Here is a 20,006-nt window from a genome sequence, read left to right as displayed (position 1 = left end):
TCTCTCCCCCAGGCTGTGGCAGGCTCTGTGTCTAGAGCTAGTCCCTGAGCTGTGCTCTCTGCTCATCGGGGATGTGACCCACCACGAGGAGGCTGTGCGTACTGCAGGTGCCGAGGCTCTGTCCAGCGCCATCAGCGAGTACCGCGACCAGTCCCCCATAGTCCTGGGCCAGCTCAATGAGCTCTACCACCAGAAACTCTATGTGAGTCTCCCTCCACCGTGTCCCTCCTATCACATCTCAGGAGTAGCCACTAGTCACTGGGTATCAGGAGTGGTGTATTATTGTAGGCTAGAACCAGGGTCAATGTGAAACTGTTGTGTTTTTACAGAGACCTCCTCCTGTCCTGGATGCTTTAGGACGAGTCATCTCTGAACAACCACCTGACCAGTGGGAAGCCAGGTTAGAGGACGCTCTGCCACTCGACAATGTCAATACAACTCTTATTCTACTCTCTAGATCCTTATTTGCTGTGTTTAAGTGGGACCACCTTGAGAATGGTGTCTAAGGGTGTGTTGGTGTCTGCAGGTGTGGCATCGCTCTGGCTCTGAACAAGTTGTGTCAGTACCTGGATGAGCCTCAGGTCACTCCTCTCTTCCTGTTCTTTGTTCCTGATGCCCTGAATGACCGTCACCCTGAGGTGCGGCGCTGCATGCTGGACGCTGCCCTCTCCGCCCTCAACACACACGGAAAGGTACCAACATGGTTTATTTGATTTATTCTATACAACCACACCCATCTCCTGGCACCCAATGCAATTGCTCTTCTCTCAATGGACTCCTACTAACTCAATAGAGTATATCCATTTTTGTGTCTCCTTTCTGAGCAGTGTGTTGCCTGTTGTGTTCCAGGACAATGTGAGCTCCCTGCTCCCGGTATTCGAGGAGTTCCTGAAGGACGCCCCCCAGGACGCCAGCTACGACTCAGTCCGCCAGAGTGTGGTCATCTTAATGGGCTCTCTGGCCAAACATCTGGACAAGAGTGACCCCAAGGTCAAACCCATCGTGGCCAAGCTCATCACTGCCCTTTCAACACCCTCACAGCAGGTACTGGAACAATCCTTGAAAAGGACAGAAAGGCCCACACACTGAACATGGTCCCAATTACCACCTTTATTGACAAGGTTTCGATCCAACAAGGATTTTCGTCTATGTTGGATGAAAACGTTGTCAATGAAGGTGGCAGTTGGAAGCATATTACATTAGCAGGCCTACCTGTTCTTTTCAAGTATCCTTCATTAGTCCAGCAATTTTTTGTTTTCCGTTTTAAACAGACAAGACAACACAAAGCAATATAAATAATATACTCAACTAGAAAAAATACAAATAATATATTTCTTTTAAACAAAAAATAGCTTTAAAGATACCATACTTTAGACAAGGTAAACACACCAGGCAGAAGGCTACAAAGGTTAAAGGGCAATCTATAGTACAGGGACAGAGCAAACACCTCACCATTGTTCCTGTAAACAGTCGAGGGATAGGGGTGGAGAAATGCAACCACTCACAAGCAGTCATGGCCACAGACCGACCAGCCACTGGACCAACAATAAACCGTTTACAATGCTTTCAAATAATAATTTTAAAAAATCATCATTTTATGAACAAGGCATCCGCAGGTCACAATCAATAAGCACACCATCAACCTTAATGCCTACTCCCAGAAAAAAACACAAAGAAATGCTCATCCAACTCTTAAGTCACAGGGGGGTCAAATACTGACTTATTTTTGTTTTAATGTGAATGTCATCAGAGGATGGACTGTTTAAAGTAAGACCGGAATGGAGCCCAAGCCTCACAACACTCTCAACCAATATTTATAGGATAGGGGAGCTGCCATCTTCCAGTTCTGTAGTATTAGCCGTCTAGCTAAAATAGTTTTATAAGCAACAGTGTCCAACTGGATTCTTGACAGGGGGGTACCTATGGGCAGTACTCCAAAAAGGGCTGCAAGGGGAGATGGATCTATAACAGTGTCATATATATCAGAGAAACATTTAAATATGAATTCCCAGAAACCTGACAGTTTATGACAGCCCCAAAACATATGCAACAGTGTGGCTGGTTCCACTTTACATCTCACACAGGTAGGATCAAAATCAGAGAATATTCTTCCAAGTTTGGCCCCCGACCAGTGGATACGGTGAACCACCTTGAATTGAATGAGGCTGTGTCTAGTGCTAAAAGAGGACGAGTGCACCCTGTGCAGCACAGATTCCCAGGTGTCTTCCCCAAGTTCCTCCCCCAAATCCTTTTCCCATCGAGTCTTTAAAGGCACTAAAGAAGGGTTCTGTAAGTCATTAATGATTGCATATACATCTGAAATTGCGCCCCTAGGAAGCTTGTTCAGCTCAAAGATGCTCTCTATAGCTGTATTCGCAGGCCTATGGGGAAATTCAGGTGTGTTAGCTCTGACAAAGTTTCTCGCCTGGAGATAGTGGAAAAAGTGGGATGGTGGGAGGTTGAACTTTTCCTGTAGCTGAGCAAAAGAGGCAAATGTATCATCAAAGAATAATTGGGCTAGTGAGGCGATGCCTAGTGAGTGCCAGATGGCAAAAGCCCCATCATTCAAAGATGGAGGAAATAAAATGTTCTGATTGATTGGGCCTGATGGAGAAAAGCCTCAGAGGCTAAAGGCTAAGCGGAACTGATTCCAAATTTTAAGAGACTGCTTTACAATTGGGTTGACACACCTTTCGCATAGGGACACTGGGAGAGACGAGCACAACACAGAAGAAAGTGCAGCAGGTTTACACGGAGGGCTCTGAAATTTGCAGCCCAATAGTATGTCTGAAAATGTGGTAGAGCTAAAGCTTCTGTAAATGTTTCCTACCAATCTGTGGTACCTTGCCATCCCAAATAAAATACATGAATGTTTGATCCAGTGATTTAAAAAAAGATTTTGGAATACAAATGGGTAAACATTGCAATAAATATAAAAATTTGGGCAACACATTCATTTTTAATGACATTAATCCTTCCGATAAGAGAAAGAGGTAGCGGATTCCAAAAAGTAAAAGATTGTTTCGAACTGTCTGCTAGAGCAACAAAGTTTTCCTGTAACAAATTTGAATATTTCCTTGTCACTTTAACTCCCAAGTAGGCGAATTGATCCCGGACAATCCTAAACTGAGAACTTGTCAAAGAGCACTTTAAAGCAGCCTTATTTACAGGAAAAAGCTCACTCTTGCCTAGATTCAGCTTGTACCCTGAGATTGATCCATTTTTTTAAGAACAGATAAGGCACGAGGCAATGGGGTATCAGGGTTAGAGATAAACAAAAGGAGGTCGTCAGCATATAGAGAGACTTTCTTCTCTAAGCCCGTCCTGATTATTCCTTGAATGGCATCATTAGAGCGTAGTGCCATGGCGAGAGGCTCGATTGCCAAAGCAAACAACAAGGGGGAGAGTGGACAACCCTGTTTGGATCTGCGGTGCAAGGGAAAATACATTTACATTTACATTTAAGTCATTTAGCAGACGCTCTTATCCAGAGCGACTTACAAATTGGTGCATTCACCTTATGACATCCAGTGGAGCAGCCACTTTACAATAGTGCATCTAAATCTTTTAAGGGGGTGAGAAGGATTACTTTATCCTATCCTAGGTATTCCTTAAAGAGGTGGGGTTTCAGGTGTCTCCGGAAGGTGGTGATTGACTCCGCTGTCCTGGCGTCGTGAGGGAGTTTGTTCCACCATTGGGGGGCCAGAGCAGCGAACAGTTTTGACTGGGCTGAGCGGGAACTGTACTTCCTCAGTGGTAGGGAGGCGAGCAGGCCAGAGGTGGATGAACGCAGTGCCCTTGTTTGGGTGTAGGGCCTGATCAGAGCCTGGAGGTACTGAGGTGCCGTTCCCCTCACAGCTCCGTAGGCAAGCACCATGGTCTTGTAGCGGATGCGAGCTTCAACTGGAAGCCAGTGGAGGGAGCGGAGGAGCGGGGTGACGTGAGAGAACTTGGGAAGGTTGAACACCAGACGGGCTGCGGCGTTCTGGATGAGTTGTAGGGGTTTAATGGCACAGGCAGGGAGCCCAGCCAACAGCGAGTTGCAGTAATCCAGACGGGAGATGACAAGTGCCTGGATTAGGACCTGCGCCGCTTCCTGTGTGAGGCAGGGTCGTACTCTGCGGATGTTGTAGAGCATGAACCTACAGGAACGGGCCACCGCCTTGATGTTAGTTGAGAACGACAGGGTGTTGTCCAGGATCACGCCAAGGTTCTTAGCGCTCTGGGAGGAGGACACAGTGGAGTTGTCAACCGTGATGGCGAGATCATGGAAGAAATAGTCAGAGGACAAGTTGTTAGTCCGTACCGAAGCCATGGGGGAAAATAAATAATCTTTATCCACGCAATGAATTTGGGGCCAAAGCCAAATCTATAAAGGGCAGCTGTTAGGTAGTCCCACTCAACGCGGTCAAAAGCTTTTTCCCCATCAAGTGAGACCACCACCTCCGGGTCCTCCGACGCTGGGGAGTACAGTATATTCATAAGGCGCCTAATATTGAAAAATAAATGCCTATTTCTCACAAAGCCAGTCTGGTCAGAGTGTATTACTTGGTGCAGCGAGCCTTCCATATGATGGCTAAAAGCTTGGCTAGGATTTTGTAATCACAGTTTAAAAGCGAGATTGGGCGATAGGATCCACATTCCAGGGGGTCTTTGTTCTTTAATAGTAATGAAATTGAAGCCTGATAAAGACTAGGCGGTAGCTTTGAGGTATTAAGGCACTCTGCAAATAATCGAGACAAGAATGGGCAAAGCAGACCAGAAAACGTCCTGTAGAATTCGGTTGGAAAACCGTCCGGACCTGGTGATTTACCACTTTTCATTGCGGACACTGCTGTTGCAATCTAGTCAGGTGTAAATTCTTCTTCTAGATAGTCATGGGAGTCTGTATCAATTGAAGGCATATTCAAGCCATTAAAGAATGAATCAATCCGCAAAGGGTCTTGAGGGGATTCAGAGGTGTATAGCGCAGAGATTTACGGATCTGATGTGCAAGGAGTTTTACTGGCCTTATCGCCTTGTTCATACACTCTGTACCGAGCTCGCAAGAGTAACTGTTCAGCTTGCCTGGTAGAAAGCTCATCAAATTCAGATTGGAGTAGTTGGCTCTTTTTATGTAGATCAGAGGAAGGATCTGTAGCATACTTCTCATCCAATGTGGCTATGGACTCGCTCAGGTCCCGAAGTCGCTGAGAGCGAACTTTGTTTTGGTTGGCTGTATAAGAAATAATTTGGCCATGTAGGTATGCTTTGAGAGACTCCCATATGGTAGAGCAGGACATACCTGACGTTGAATTAGTTTCTAGGAATAAGGTGATTTCAGAAGAAATGAAATTGACAAACTCCTTATCTGAGAGTAAAATGGACACCATTGATAACACAGGTCGCTGGGGAAACTAGTTCAAGCACTAACGGTGAATGTCAGAAATAACAATACTCTCGTAAGTACACCGTCGAAGGTTAGGCAGAAGTTTTTTGTCCAAAAAGAAGTAATCAATGCTTGATGAATGTTTGATGAACATGAGAATAAAAGGAATACTGTCTATCTGTAGGGTGTAGGAAACACCAGGCCTCAAACATAGCATATTTCTGAAGAAAAGATTTGAATAAGTAGGGCACATTTTAGATGGGCCAGTAGTTCTTCGTGAGGACTTTGTACAGTTGAAATCCCCCCCTAAAATCAACAAATGATAATCTAAATTGGGTATAGCAGATCAAAAGGAAGAAATGAAACATGTCATCCCAACTGGGAGCATAAACACTAGCCTAAACAAGAAAGGTAGAAAACCGGTTACTATGACATATCGTCCCTTAGGATCAGCAATAACCTCAGAAGCTACGAAGGGAGTAGATTTATCAACCAAAATGGCAGCACCTCTTGATTTACTATGAAAGTTAAAGTGGAACACTTGACCAACCCAGTCCCTACGCATCCTAAAATTCTCACCAGTCCTCAAGTGAGTCTCTTGTAGAAATGTAACATTTGCACTAAAAAGACAGAATGACAATATTAGAACTGAACAATTCAGCCTTCCTCCCCCCATCCCAGACAGTACCTCCCCAAACGAGGTACAAGCCTAAATAGAACATGTTCTCTTCGCACAGTATGTCTGTGAGAGTGCGGTTTTAAACCTAAACCCTCAGCCCCGCTCTTTAAAGTCGCGTTTTGTGTTAGTGGATCAAGCAGCAAAAAGAGAGAGAAATTAAAAGTGAATCCCTTGTGCAAACAAAATGACAAAAGCACCACTTGTAGATGTATATAATTATATTCCCAGTCTTATAACAGGCATTGAGAGAGAAAATAAATAAAATGTATAAAGGCTCTCAACCAAAAACCTAATTTGAAGTAAGCAAATCGTAGTAAGACAATCATTAAAAACAATTGTTTGTCTAGTTTGACGCTGCGACAACTTACAACCAAGACCAAAAAACTATGTGTGCGCAACGTTGAACGTTTGCTGGGCATAAAGGATGCTCAAAACCTTTAAAATTGAAATGAAGACCCCCAAAAACATGTAGCCTCGGAACATTTACTGTTTACTAGGTCGGTGCAAACCCATGCAGTAAACAAATAACCAAAAATATTTTGAGACACTATGTAAACAAAATGAAAATGTGAACGAGACAGCCTAGAAACAAATGAGTTAAGTAAAACCTTAATACAATGAAATTAAAATGACTGAATGCTTGTAAGGCACGCACACTAGATGATCAAAACATTAGATCACATCAAATAAGCCTGAATGGGTTTGCCAACTCCCCAACTATACAAGAGTAGTATGTTACAATGTTATAACTAAACATAATTGTACCACGGGTGGGCTACTTACTATCCACAGTTCGCAAGCAACAGTTGCACGCTGCCTGGAAACAGTGGGGGAGTAGTCCTGGTAGATGGAGAAGCTCTGTCCTTGAAAGCTCAGAGTGGTATTGCGGGCTCGTCGGAGAATCTCCATCTTCTCATGGAAAAAGTGCACTCGAAGAATTATGTCACGGGGCCTCTCACCATCCCGGGGCTTTGGGTGCAGCGACCGGTGGGCATGATCAATCAGGGGCTTCTCATCTAAGGCAAGAACATCCTTCAGCAGCCCAGAAACGAAATCCGTGGCGCGAGGCATTTCCGCTGACTCTGGGGCCGATACAAGTCTCAGGTTATTGTGGCTAGAGAATCCCTCTAAACTCACACAGCTCTCCTTCACCTTTTTCAGATCCGCAGCTAGGCGTTTCACGTCAGCCTCCAGGGATGTAAGTTAAGTCAGAGACATTGGTAGCGGAGGTCTCCAGTGCTGCAATCGTTGTAGTGTGCGACGCCGTTGATGTTTTGAGTGATGTGATTGCTGGCACCGTCTCGTTCCGCAGGATGGTTAAATCTGCTTTTAAAGTATCAGAAACCTCCTGTATTCGGGCCTCAATCGTAGCAACCACCTGTGTTTTCATTTCAACTATCTCGGAGCGTAGTAGTTTGATGGCCTTGAATGTTCATTTCAGCGCCGCCAGGCCAAGCCGCACCCCCGGGTAAAGTATGAGTCCCTGGGCCCTCAGACTCAAGAGAGGGCGGTGATGAGAGTAGGTCTTGTAGGCCGGGTTTTCTCAAGTCATGTTTTTGGCCTTATGTTTCGTCGACATGCTGACATTAGAAAGCAAAGTAGTCTTGGTTTTTACGAAAAGGGATCACCAAACTAATATTTGAAAATAAATACGGTTCTGCTGCAAAATTCGCATGAACTTTAAGAATATCGAGGGAGCAAACAGAAAACACGTCAGTCGCACATGGCATCCCTCCAACCCCCCCCAACCCCGTTTTTTAAGGATGTGCATATGACCACCAAGCTTTCTCTGGTAAAGTCCCTCCCATTATTATTTTATATGTTTCATCTTGAAACATATAAACATATTTCTATAACCTATATGCATTGACCTTTACAATGGAATGCCTTTGCATGGTCACATTGGCCTCAGCTGAGCAACACTAAGCCTGCTTGTAGTAACTGTTGCCTTGTCTGTCTCTCCTCCCTCCCTCAGGTCCAGGAGTCTGTGGCTAGCTGCCTGCCCCCTCTGGTCCCTGCCATCAGGGAGGATGCTGGGGGGATGGTGCGGAAGCTGCTGCAGCTGCTGCTGGAGAGTGACAAGTACGCGGAGAGGAAGGGCGCGGCCTATGGCCTGGCAGGCCTGGTCAAAGGCCTGGGCATCCTGGCCCTCAAACAGCAGGACATCATGAGCACCCTGACCGACGCCATCCAGGACAAGAAGAACTTCAGACGCAGAGAGGGTCGGTGACTCCTCGCCAGTTGCTTAACCTTTGCTGGGCTCCATGGTTTAGTTGGTTCTACTGCTATCTGTGACTGATTTTTTTATACAGTTCTCTCTCCCTCTCTCTTTTCCAGGTGCTCTGTTTGCCTTTGAGATGCTGTGCAACATGCTGGGGAAGCTGTTTGAGCCCTACGTGGTCCACGTGCTGCCTCACCTCCTGCTCTGCTTCGGGGACGGGAACCAGTATGTCAGAGAGGTAGGATGACCATTACCAGCTTCTCATTTCAATCCCACCTCCCTCTGCCTTTCCTCCTCTCTCACACCAAACACTCATTTTCCACCTAACCTCCCTGCCCTTTCCCAGGCGTCAGATGACTGTGCCAAGGCGGTGATGAGGAACTTGAGTGCCCATGGGGTGAAGCTGGTGCTGCCCTCCCTGCTGGTGGCTCTTGAGGAGGAATCCTGGAGGACAAAAGCAGGTGAGGGTCAACCCACAGCATCATGGGCCTTTTTAGAGAGCTCTGAGGTCACAACCATTCAAAATCAATCACCTGTTAGACTTATTTCAGCTGGTTAGTCCTGATACCGCCATACCTCTTATCCTGTCCTTCCTTCCTCTGCACCCCACTACTGCTTCTGTTGCTCCCTCTCTCCCCCCTCTCTCTTCTCCTCCTTCCAGGTTCTGTGGAACTCCTGGGGGCCATGGCATACTGTGCCCCTAAGCAGCTGTCCTCCTGCCTGCCCAGCATTGTTCCCAAGCTGACCGAGGTGCTGACTGACTCCCATGTCAAAGTGCAGAATGCCGGCCAGCAGGCCCTACGACAGATTGGCTCTGTCATCCGCAACCCTGAGATCCTGGGTAAGAGGGCTGTGTTAAACTCTGAGATTTAGTTAGACAAATGACAAACTTCAGGTCAGAGCGGTATGAATAGGATAATATTTCAGATTTGTACTTCAGGATAGTTACTAACAGATATTCTGTCCCCCTCAGCCATAACCCCCATCCTGCTGGACGCCCTCACTGAACCCTCCCGTAAGACCCAGAATTGCCTGCAGACGCTGCTGGACACCAAGTTTGTCCACTTCATCGACGCCCCCTCCCTGGCCCTCATCATGCCCATCGTCCAGAGGGCCTTCCAGGACCGCTCCACCGACACTCGCAAGATGGCCGCTCAGATCATCGGCAACATGTATTCCCTCACCGACCAGAAGGTACAAAACAGCACTGGGATATTGAGTTGCATTGTACTACAATTAATCTTTTAAAATGCTCTACTGTTTTATGTGTGTTTCTATTGGTTGACACAATGGGTTGTCTTTGTGTTACAGGACCTGTCCCCATACCTGCCCAGTGTCATTCCTGGACTCAAAGCCTCTCTGCTGGACCCTGTGCCTGAGGTATGTGCTTGTACCGAAGAGCTCATCAACAAACAAGTGAATGTGATTTGGTTACCTGATAACTCTCGCTCCTTCTCCACTCCTCTACCAGGTGCGTACCGTGTCTGCCAAGGCCCTGGGTGCCATGGTGAAGGGCATGGGTGAGTCGTGCTTTGATGACCTGCTTCCCTGGCTCATGGAGACCCTGGCATCTGAGCAGAGCTCTGTGGACCGCTCTGGAGCTGCCCAAGGTCTGGCTGAGGTGATGGCTGGGCTGGGAGTGGAGAAGCTGGACAAGCTGATGCCAGATGTGGTGCAGACGGCCAGCAAGGTGGACATCGCCTCCCACGTCCGCGACGGTTACATCATGATGTTCATCTACCTTCCACTCACCTTCGGGGACAGGTTCACACCCTACGTTGGCCCCATCATCCCCTGCATCCTCAAGGTAGGGAGCACTCTCCATTCACCACCATCCCTCTCTCTGGTTGTGATTACCTCTCACCAGTCTCCCCCTCTCCTCTGTTATCAGGCTCTTGCTGATGAGAATGAATATGTGAGAGACACTGCCCTGCGTGCTGGCCAGCGCATCATCAGCATGTACGCTGAGACGGCCATCGCCTTGCTGCTGCCTGAACTGGAACAGGGCCTGTTTGACGACCTGTGGAGGATTAGGTTAGACATCTACTCAAACATCATTTATGTGATATTATAAGGTGTCGGTGGGTGAAAACGCGCTTTGGTGATGACATTTCACTTCTTTGTGTTATACATTGCGTTTTACCAGGACAAATATGATTCTTCATGTTCTGAATCTTTCAGTGGTGTCTTTCTGTAATGTATCGACAATTAGCACCGAGCTCCGTTGACAGTGGTGCTGGTTTCTCGGCTAAACTTTTTAGGATTTTACATTTGTGGTCGTTGTCTTCCAAGTTGTTTCCACAGATGCAAATGGGAAAATGAGCACGACACCAGCTGATTTAAATGTAAAAGGCTTAAATATGCTGAGTGTTCCATTGACATTTCAGAGATATACTTGTTTTTGTGAGACGTCTGTGAAAAAGCACAAACTTTGCATTAATATGAAAAAATATGAAAATACTATTTCTCAAATCCGTCTTTTATGTCCTCCGGATTTGAGAAGAAAGATGACAAGTTCAATGGTAAGCCTGTCCGGGAGCTTTAATTCTCGCACAGCATCCAGCCTATCTGACGCCATGCTATTTTCCTGATTTATGACCCAACAAAAATAACTGACTTCCATTGATTTATTTGCCCAAATTTTGACCATACTACAAGGGTCAAAACTCCAGTATATTTTGAACAGGTTATGATAGAGACATGAGGTTTGGACCAATGGTTTTCTTGGAGGATTATCTACACTTTTGGTCAAAATGTGAATTTTTGATTGGATATTATATGCAACATTATATAGTATACTAAATACTTTTCTTGGAAATGTAAGTCTTAACTGAGCCTCCATGTTGTCTCTGGACCACAGATTCAGCTCTGTGCAGCTGCTGGGAGACCTACTGTTCCACATTTCAGGAGTCACAGGCAAGATGACCACTGAGACCGCTTCAGAGGACGATAACTTTGGCACGGCGCAGTCCAACAAGGTATTCTGACATGAATTTCCTGTATAGATTGTTGGTTCTATAATGGTTGATATAAGAAGTAAATAATATTGAATGTATGTAGTGTTGGTGCTGAGCCCTCTTCCTCCTCTCCCCCAGGCTATCATCGGAGCGCTGGGTGGAGAGAGGCGTAACCGGGTCCTGTCTGGCCTCTATATGGGCCGTTCAGACACCCAGCTGGTGGTGCGACAGGCTTCCCTACACGTGTGGAAGATTGTGGTGTCCAACACACCCCGCACCCTCCGGGAGATCCTGCCCACCCTCTTCACTCTGTTGCTTGGCTTCCTGGCCTCCGACTGCCCCGACAAGAGAACGGTAACTCTACTGCTAGGATGTCTAGTATGTATGGAGCTATTTCTTTATTGCTCTCACAACTGTTGAATGAGAGAGAATGGCACTGCAATGGATTGCAGCCATTTTACGGGCTTCTGACCAATCCTGCTATTTTCTGTGTTTGTTTTTTTGGTGCTGGAAGTACCAGTGCCACGCTCAATACGGAAGAGGTCCGATGACGCGGATACTAGGCTACAGGGCTGTTTCGCTAGCACAGACTGGAATATGTTCCTGGATTCATCCAATAACATTGAGGGCTGTCCCCAATAACCACAGGGCTGTCCCCGATCCCCAAAAAATCTTAGTAGACCGAAAGTCGCCTGTTCTTTCAAACAATTGGTCGACATTTTAAAACGTGTATTTTTCCATATATAAACACACCCTATGTGTTTTAATAAAATCAACTATATATGCATTGAGCTTGTCTGATGCTTTAAGCGCACTGTTTGATGCAATAAGAGACAAATTGCTTAAGAGGGAGCCAGAGATCATGATAACCAGAAGAAAAAAAACGTAACCTGTCCCGACCATCCTCCTCCCGCTCCTACTGGCCTTTTGCAGATTCTGCCGTTACTTTCCGGAAGTTGCCGGTAATAGGCTACATGAGTCGGCGGCAAGCTTTCTCATTTGGAATGCCAATTTCTCTTACCATTTCTACCGATGGGGCTCCCGAGTGGCGCAGCTTTTAAGACACTGCATCTCAGTGCAAGAGGCGTCACTACAGTTCCTGGTTCGAATCCAGGCTGTATCACATCCGGTTGTGATTGGGAGTCCCATAGGGCGGCGCACAATTGGCCCAGTGTCGTCCGGGTTTGGCTGAGGTAGGCCGTTATTGTAAATAAGAATTTGATCTTAACTGACTTGCCTAGTTAAATTAATTTAATTCTGCTTGCCAGTTATGGTTTACATATGCATTTTTTTCGTTGAACAGTTTCATTTCTTTCTAATAACGTCTTTGTATCTCAAAATCATTGTCATTTACATTTACATTTACATTTAAGTCATTTCATTTCCTCCTTCACTCACGCCGCCAAGCTTACCCTAGTAAAACTGACTATCCTACCGATCCTCGATTTCGGCGATGTCATCTACAAAATGGCTTCCAACACTCTACTCAGCAAACTGGATGCAGTCTATCATAGTGCCATCCGTTTTGTCACCAAAGCACCTTATACCACCCACCACTGTGACTTGTATGCTCTAGTCGGCTGGCCCTCGCTACATATTCGTCGCCAGACCCACTGGCTCCAGGTCATCTACAAGTCCATGCTAGGTAAAGCTCCGCCTTATCTCAGTTCACTGGTCACGATGGCAACACCCATCCGTAGCACACGCTCCAGCAGGTGTATCTCACTGATCATCCCTAAAGCCAACACCTCATTTGGCCGCCTTTCGTTCCAGTACTCTGCCGCCTGTGACTGGAACGAACTGCAAAAATCGCTGAAGTTGGAGACTTTTATCTCCCTCACCAACTTCAAACATCAGCTATCCGAGCAGCTAACCGATCGCTGCAGCTGTACATAGTCTATTGGTAAATAGCCCACCCATTTTCACCTACCTCATTCCCATACTGTTTTTATACTGTTTTTAAAAAAAAAAATTATTTACTTTTCTGCTCTTTTGCACACCAATATCTCTACCTGTACATGACCATCTGATCATTTATCACCCCAGTGTTAATCTGCAAAATTGTATTATTCGCCTACCTCATGCCTTTTGCACACATTGTATATAGACTGCCCATTTTTTTTTTCTACTGTGTTATTGACTTGTTAATTGTTTACTCCATGTGTAACTCTGTGTTGTCTGTTCACACTGCTATGCTTTATCTTGGCCAGGTCGCAGTTGCAAATGAGAACTTGTTCTCAACTAGCCTACCTGGTTAAATAAAGGTGAAATAAAAAAATAAATTTAGCAGACGCTCTTATCCAGAGCGACTTACAAATTGGTGCATTCACCTTATGACATCCGGGGGGATCGAGTGTAGGTTACAATAGTGCATCTAAATCTTTTAAGGGGGGGGGGGGTGAGAAGGATTACTTTATCCTATCCTAGGTATTCCTTAAAGAGGTGGGGTTTCAGGTGTCTCCGGAAGGTGGTGATTGACTCCGCTGTCCTGGCGTCGTGAGGGAGTTTGTTCCACCATTGGGGGGCCAGAGCAGCGAACAGTTTTGACTGGGCTGAGCGGGAACTGTACTTCCTCAGTGGTAGGGAGGCGAGCAGGCCAGAGGTGGATAAACGCAGTGCCCTTGTTTGGGTGTAGGGCCTGATCAGAGCCTGGAGGTACTGAGGTGCCGTTCCCCTCACAGCTCCGTAGGCAAGCATCATGTGATTAATCTAAAATAAAATTATATAAACCTAAAAAGTAACTTCTATTGCCAACTATGTAAGAATAGCCTATAAAGCCAACAAATTAAAACATTGCAACCTGCAGGTAGAAAAATATCCTGATAAAAATGAATATCCAATAAATCACATTGGCTGCGCATGGCCTGTCTGCAACAAACTTGAAACATTGTATCAACTATTAACAGGTCCTACCCGAATTTGCAACATGGTGCCAGTGAGCTTGGTACAGACACAGCTGTAGGCCATTGCGCAAGCGACAACAAGTAATCAGGTAGACCTATTTTATGACTTTTCCGCTGGATCCGTGTATTTTTGTACCTTTTCTCCCCAATTTCGTGATATCCAATTGGTAGTGTCTTGTACCATTGCTGCAACTCCCGTACGGACTCGTGAGAGGTGAAGGTCGAGAGCCGTGCATCCTCCGGAACACATGACCATACCAAGCCGCACTGCTTAAGCCGCACCAATGTGTCGCCAACTGGCGACTGAAATCTAGCTTACAGGCGCCCGGTCCGTCACAAGGAGTTGCTAGAGCGCGATGGGACAAGAACATCCCGGCCGGCCAAACCCGACGACGCTGGGCCAATTGGTTGCGCCTCTTGGGTCTTCCGGTCACGGCGGCTGTGACACAGCCTGGGATTGAATCCGGGTCTGTAGTGACGCCTCAAGGCGCCACTCAAAGGCCCAGAGCATGACATTTGTCTCTTAAACACGGAGTGGTTATCAAAAGGGACAGAGCTGAAAATTATTTTGAAATACATTGAACTATTGTCATGGATGTAAAAACGGACTGTTTGCTTGCTGTTTGAGCCGAAGAAAATGTTACTTTGAGAAGCTCCACTCCTCCTTAGTGGTGCTGCATAAAGCCAATCAGAAAACCTATCAGATCCCCCATTTTATATGCCTATATTTGTGCGCAGGCCAGGAATCCTGTAGGTCTAATTCTATGCGTAATCAGGTGCGCGTCCTTACTCAACATTGACAGGAGCACTCCAAACAAAATATTGACTAAATTGTCAACTCGTAAATGGTATGAAATAAACGAAAACTTGTTTCTCACAAACGTAGCCTAGGTTGTGCGCTCTGCAAACAACGTTTCCACTCTGACAATGAGAACGGTAAGACTGTAATAATAATATATTGAGTGCATTAACAGATATTACCGTAACCAAACAAACATTGTAGATTTGAAATGATAGCATTTAAGGGTAAGTGTACTACCTATATATGTCATGGGGAATTGATATACACTAACAATCAAACCCAAACAATTCACACAATGAAGCTATGAAACAATGCATGTGCACAAATTGGTGGGAGAGAGCGCGTTCTGGAGAGACGTGCATTGTGCTGCCACACCCCTTCTTGGACTGCCATCACCACAGCCTCCGCAATGGATTAGTTCACTGAGATGGGCACGAATATATATTTTGCTACTGTTCGACTAAAAAATATCTGGGTTGAACAACATCCCATCGACCAAACAATCGACCGGTCAACTAATTAGGGTCAGCCCTACTCGCAAGGCTGCCGACCCAGACTCTATCATCAAGTTCGCTTACGACACAACAGTAGTAGGCCGGATGACCAACAACAACGAGATCAGCCTACAGGGATGAGGTAGGCACTGTGACGGCGTGGTGCCAGGTAAACAACCTCTCTCTCTCGCTCTCTCTCTCTCTCAACGTTAGCAAACAAACAAGCTGATTATTGACTTGATTATGGACAAGAGGAATGAGGCTGGACACACCCCCAGCCTCATCAACCGGGCCGTTGTGGAGACGGTCAATGACGTCAAATTCCTCAGCGTACACATCTGAGAAGCTGAAACACATCTGAGAAGCTGAAATGGTCGAACCACACGGACCCCGTGGTGAAGAAGGCACAACAGCGACTCTTGAACCTCAGGATGCTGAAGAAATGTGTCCTGTCCCCGAGGGCTCTCGCTGTTCTACACTGTCGGGTTGCATCACAGCCAGGTACGCAACTCCACCGCCGCGAACCACAGGGCGCATCAGAGGGTGATACGCTCAGCCGAACGCACCCTTGGGTGCACACTGCCTGCCCTACAGGACACCTACAACACCAGGTGTCAGACAAAAAGGCCAAGAAGATCATCAGGGACCCCTGCCACACAAGCCATGCCCTGTTCTCCCCGCTTCAATCACTCAGACGCGGGCAGTACAGGAGCATCATGGCAAAAAACTGGAAGACTGGCCAATAGTTTCCACCCTCACCATCAGGCTGCTGAATAGCCACCACCAGTAAGCTACCTGCTAACCCCTGCTACTCCCCCCTATGGACATTCCCCCCCACACACCCTCAACGGTCACTTACCTTACATGCTGCTCCTACTATGGACGTTTTCCCCCCACCCCCCAACCGTCTTTTACTCTGCCACCACCCCAACAACATTCATCACTGTTGCAGTTGTTAATATGAATATTTATAGATTAAAAACAATACTTTATTTTTTACATTTTATTTCACTTGGTCATGCTTCTCCCGCTATGGTTATTCCCCCCCACCCCTAAACAGTCTTTACTCTGCCTCCACCCCCAAAGGAAAATTATTTATTAATCACTGCTACAGTTATGTATATAGTGCTATTTATATTGTTGTTTTTTTATTACCATTTTCATTATTTTATTTAACAAAGTCCTGTATGTTGGAGCTCAGAACCTAAGATTTTCACTGTACCCTGCAATCACACCTTCAACCCTGTACATGTGATTATTAAACTGTGAATCTGAACAACACTGAACCATGCATGAGAACAGCATGTTTCAAGCAGACCACCAAAGTCCCTGTGACCAAGAACCTGTTTAAATTACTATCGCCCCCGTAGCACTCGCATCTGCAGCCATGAAATGGTTTGAAAGGCTGGTCATGGCTCACATCAACCCAGGACCCACTCCAATTCACATACCGTCCCAACTGATTCACAGATGACACGATCTCTATTGCACTCCACAATGCCCTTTCCCACCTGGACAACTTTAATACCAATGTGAGAATGCTGTTCATTGACTACAGCTCAGCATTCAACACCATAGTGCCCTCCAAGCTCATCACTAAGCTCAGGACCCTGGGACTGAACACCTCTGCAACTGGGTCCTGGACATCCTGATGGGCCGCTCCCAGATGTTGAGGGTAGGTAACATCTGCCACACTGACCCCCAATACAGGGGCCCCTCAGGGGTGCGTGCTTAGTCCCTTCCTGTACTCCCTGTTCACCCACGACTGTGTGGCCGTGCACGGCTCCAACATAATTATTAAGTTTGCTGACAACACAACGGTGGTAGGCCTGATCAACGACGATAAAACTGAGACCTTGTAGGGTGGTACAAGGACAACCTCTCCCTCAACGTCAGCAAGACAAAGGAGCTGATCATGGACTAAAGGAAACGGAAGGGCAGAGCACACCACCATTCAGACCGACGGGGCTGTAGTGGAGCGGTTCGAGAGCTTCAAATTCCTCTGTGTCCATATCACTAGGAATCTATCATGGTTCGCACACACCGACACAGTTGATAAAAGAGCACGACAATGCCTCTTCCCCCTCAGGAGGGTGAAAAGATTTGGCATGGGCCCTCATCCTCAAATTCTACAGCTGCCCCAATGAGAGCCTCTTGACTGGCTGCATCACCGCTTTGTATGGCAACTGCTTAGCATCCAACCACAAGGCGCTACAGAGGTTAGTGCGTTCGGCCCAGTGCATCACTGGGACGGAGCTCCCTGCCATCCAGGAGCTTTATACCAGGCGGTGTCAGAGGAAGACCCTAAGAATTATCAGACTCGCACCACCCAGGTCATAGACCGTGCTCTCTGCTACCGCTTGGCAAGCTGCCCCAATGCACCGAGTCAGTTTCTAACCCCAAGCCATAAGATTGCTAAATAGTTAGTGCAAAATGGGCCAATGGTTAACTATTTAACTAACTTTTTTGACTCATAACATTTGCTCCTGCTACTCGTTATTATCTGTCACTTTATTCCTAGTTACATGTACATATTTACCTCATTTACCTCGAACCGCTTCACATCCACTCTGTACTGGTACCCCATGTATATTGCCAAGTTATCATTACTCACTGTGTGTTTATTACGTGTTTCTTTTCGACTTTTCTATTATTTCTCTATTTTCTTTCTCTCTGCATTGTAGGGAAGGGCCCGTAAGTAAGCATTTCACTGTTAGCCTACATCTGTTTACGAAGCATGTGATGAATACAATTCGATTTGATACCCTTCGTCTATCTCTCTTTTGTCATGTACATTAGTCACACTAAGACAATTCAGTCTTCTTTTATTACTGAATTATAGTATTCTACACTTTTGTCTGAATTTGAGTGTTTGGATTCTGTGTTCTCTCCTGCTTCTGATCCCTGGGTTACTGAATGTGGCTTCTCTGTGTGTTCTAGATTGCTGCAAGGACACTTGGAGACCTGGTCCGTAAGCTGGGAGAGAAGATCCTCCCAGAGATCATTCCTATCCTGGAGGAGGGTCTGCGCTCCGAGAAGAGTGATGAGAGGCAGGGCGTGTGCATCGGTCTGAGTGAGATCATGAAGTCCACCAGCAGGGACGCGGTCAGTACCTCAACACATACCTGGTCACTTTTTTAAATTCATTCATTATTTAACCTGGAAGTCCCTTGAGATGAGTATACAGTTTGAGGAAATCTTTTAAAACGCCTTATACATAGAAGGGTTGTGTTGTGACGTGATCCCATGGCAGAGAAGCAAGGTCACAATGCGTGTATGTTTCCAGGTGCTGATATTCTCTGAGTCCCTGGTCCCCACCGTGAGGAAGGCTCTGTGTGACCCCCTGGAGGAGGTACGAGAGGCTGCAGCCAAAACCTTTGAGCAGCTCCACGCCACCATCGGTCACCAGGCCCTGGACGACATCCTGCCTGCCCTGCTCAAACAGTTGGTGAGACGCACACTCACATACAAATACACACACATGAATCCACTTTACCGCTAACATTCCTCTGTATCCACGCAGTAATACTCCCTCTCCTGTCCCTTCTGTTGTTAATGTTTCTGTGTGCAGGATGATGAGGAGACTGCAGAGTTTGCTCTGGACGGTCTGAAACAGGTGATGGCAGTGAAGAGTCGCTCTGTGCTGCCCTACCTGGTGCCCAAGGTGAGCTGTCCAAACATTATACACTCTACTGACAATGGTTCATCTCTGTGATCATTATTGGATTATATACCACTTTTCCTGATGCTTAAATGTTTTTAAAGTCTTTTATAGTTTGAGTGTAGTTCTGCGTATGAATGCTCTCCTCTCCCCTGTCAGCTCACTGCTCCTCCAGTGAACACGCGCGTGCTGGCCTTCCTGTCTGCTGTGGCTGGAGACGCTCTGACACGCCACCTGGGGGTCATCCTGCCTGCCCTCTACTCCTCTCTGAAAGACAAGCTGGGAACAGAGGAGGGGCAGCAGGTAACAACAGCATTCATGATTGCAAGATGGTAATAAAAGAGTTCCAAGTGCAGGGGCACTACTTTAATTGTCGGTGGTCGTAACAGTCATCGTCTTGGGATAATATTACAGTGGTTCTTAGTGGGCGGTTGTGGTCCGTAGATGATAGGTATGTCCCCAGGTTTATATTACCCCCCGCGCCTCTCCTTCAGGAGCTGGCCAGCTGCCAGGCAGTGATCCTGTCTGTGGAAGATGAGGTGGGTCAGCGTATCATCATCGAGGACTTGCTAGAGGCCACCAGGTCACCTGATGCCGGCCTCAGACAGGCCGCCGCCACCATCCTCAACGGATACTTCTCCCGCACCCGCCTGGATTACAGTGCCCACACACGCAACCTGCTGTCAGGCCTTATCCGCCTGCTCAATGACTCCAACCCTGAGGTCCTGGTGCAGAGCTGGGACGCCATCAACTCCATCACCAAGGTTAGCAGTTGGCACCAAGAGCATTACAGGAACTAGGAATGGGTTTGTCTGGGTTTACTGAAGTCATACAGTTGTGTTGTGGATCGTTATGCAGCATTGATTTCATAGATAACCAATGGCCACTAGGTACTCTGGTTAAGTAACAGAGTACAGTGGC

At 46.7% G+C, this 20,006-nt stretch overlaps 1 protein-coding gene across 1 annotated transcript in view; it reads left to right on the top strand.

The window, feature by feature from the left end:
- Nucleotides 1–20,006, top strand: part of LOC115139928 (stalled ribosome sensor GCN1-like) — a 45,940-nt gene that overhangs the window by 11,780 nt on the left and 14,154 nt on the right. The window contains exons 30-48 of the mRNA XM_029677812.2: nucleotides 13–202; nucleotides 330–400; nucleotides 527–692; nucleotides 850–1,044; nucleotides 8,023–8,269; nucleotides 8,385–8,506; nucleotides 8,615–8,729; nucleotides 8,930–9,109; nucleotides 9,242–9,462; nucleotides 9,580–9,648; nucleotides 9,740–10,075; nucleotides 10,160–10,302; nucleotides 11,129–11,246; nucleotides 11,364–11,579; nucleotides 18,365–18,529; nucleotides 18,711–18,872; nucleotides 18,996–19,088; nucleotides 19,245–19,388; nucleotides 19,580–19,849. Coding sequence (XP_029533672.1) covers nucleotides 13–202; nucleotides 330–400; nucleotides 527–692; nucleotides 850–1,044; nucleotides 8,023–8,269; nucleotides 8,385–8,506; nucleotides 8,615–8,729; nucleotides 8,930–9,109; nucleotides 9,242–9,462; nucleotides 9,580–9,648; nucleotides 9,740–10,075; nucleotides 10,160–10,302; nucleotides 11,129–11,246; nucleotides 11,364–11,579; nucleotides 18,365–18,529; nucleotides 18,711–18,872; nucleotides 18,996–19,088; nucleotides 19,245–19,388; nucleotides 19,580–19,849 — 3,223 coding nt within the window. The remainder of the gene's footprint in view (nucleotides 1–12; nucleotides 203–329; nucleotides 401–526; nucleotides 693–849; nucleotides 1,045–8,022; nucleotides 8,270–8,384; nucleotides 8,507–8,614; nucleotides 8,730–8,929; nucleotides 9,110–9,241; nucleotides 9,463–9,579; nucleotides 9,649–9,739; nucleotides 10,076–10,159; nucleotides 10,303–11,128; nucleotides 11,247–11,363; nucleotides 11,580–18,364; nucleotides 18,530–18,710; nucleotides 18,873–18,995; nucleotides 19,089–19,244; nucleotides 19,389–19,579; nucleotides 19,850–20,006) is intronic.

Source organism: Oncorhynchus nerka, linkage group LG13 (assembly GCF_034236695.1).
Source record: "Oncorhynchus nerka isolate Pitt River linkage group LG13, Oner_Uvic_2.0, whole genome shotgun sequence".
NCBI classification, from domain to species: Eukaryota; Metazoa; Chordata; class Actinopteri; order Salmoniformes; family Salmonidae; genus Oncorhynchus; species Oncorhynchus nerka.
This window is presented reverse-complemented; position numbering and strand designations above follow the sequence as displayed.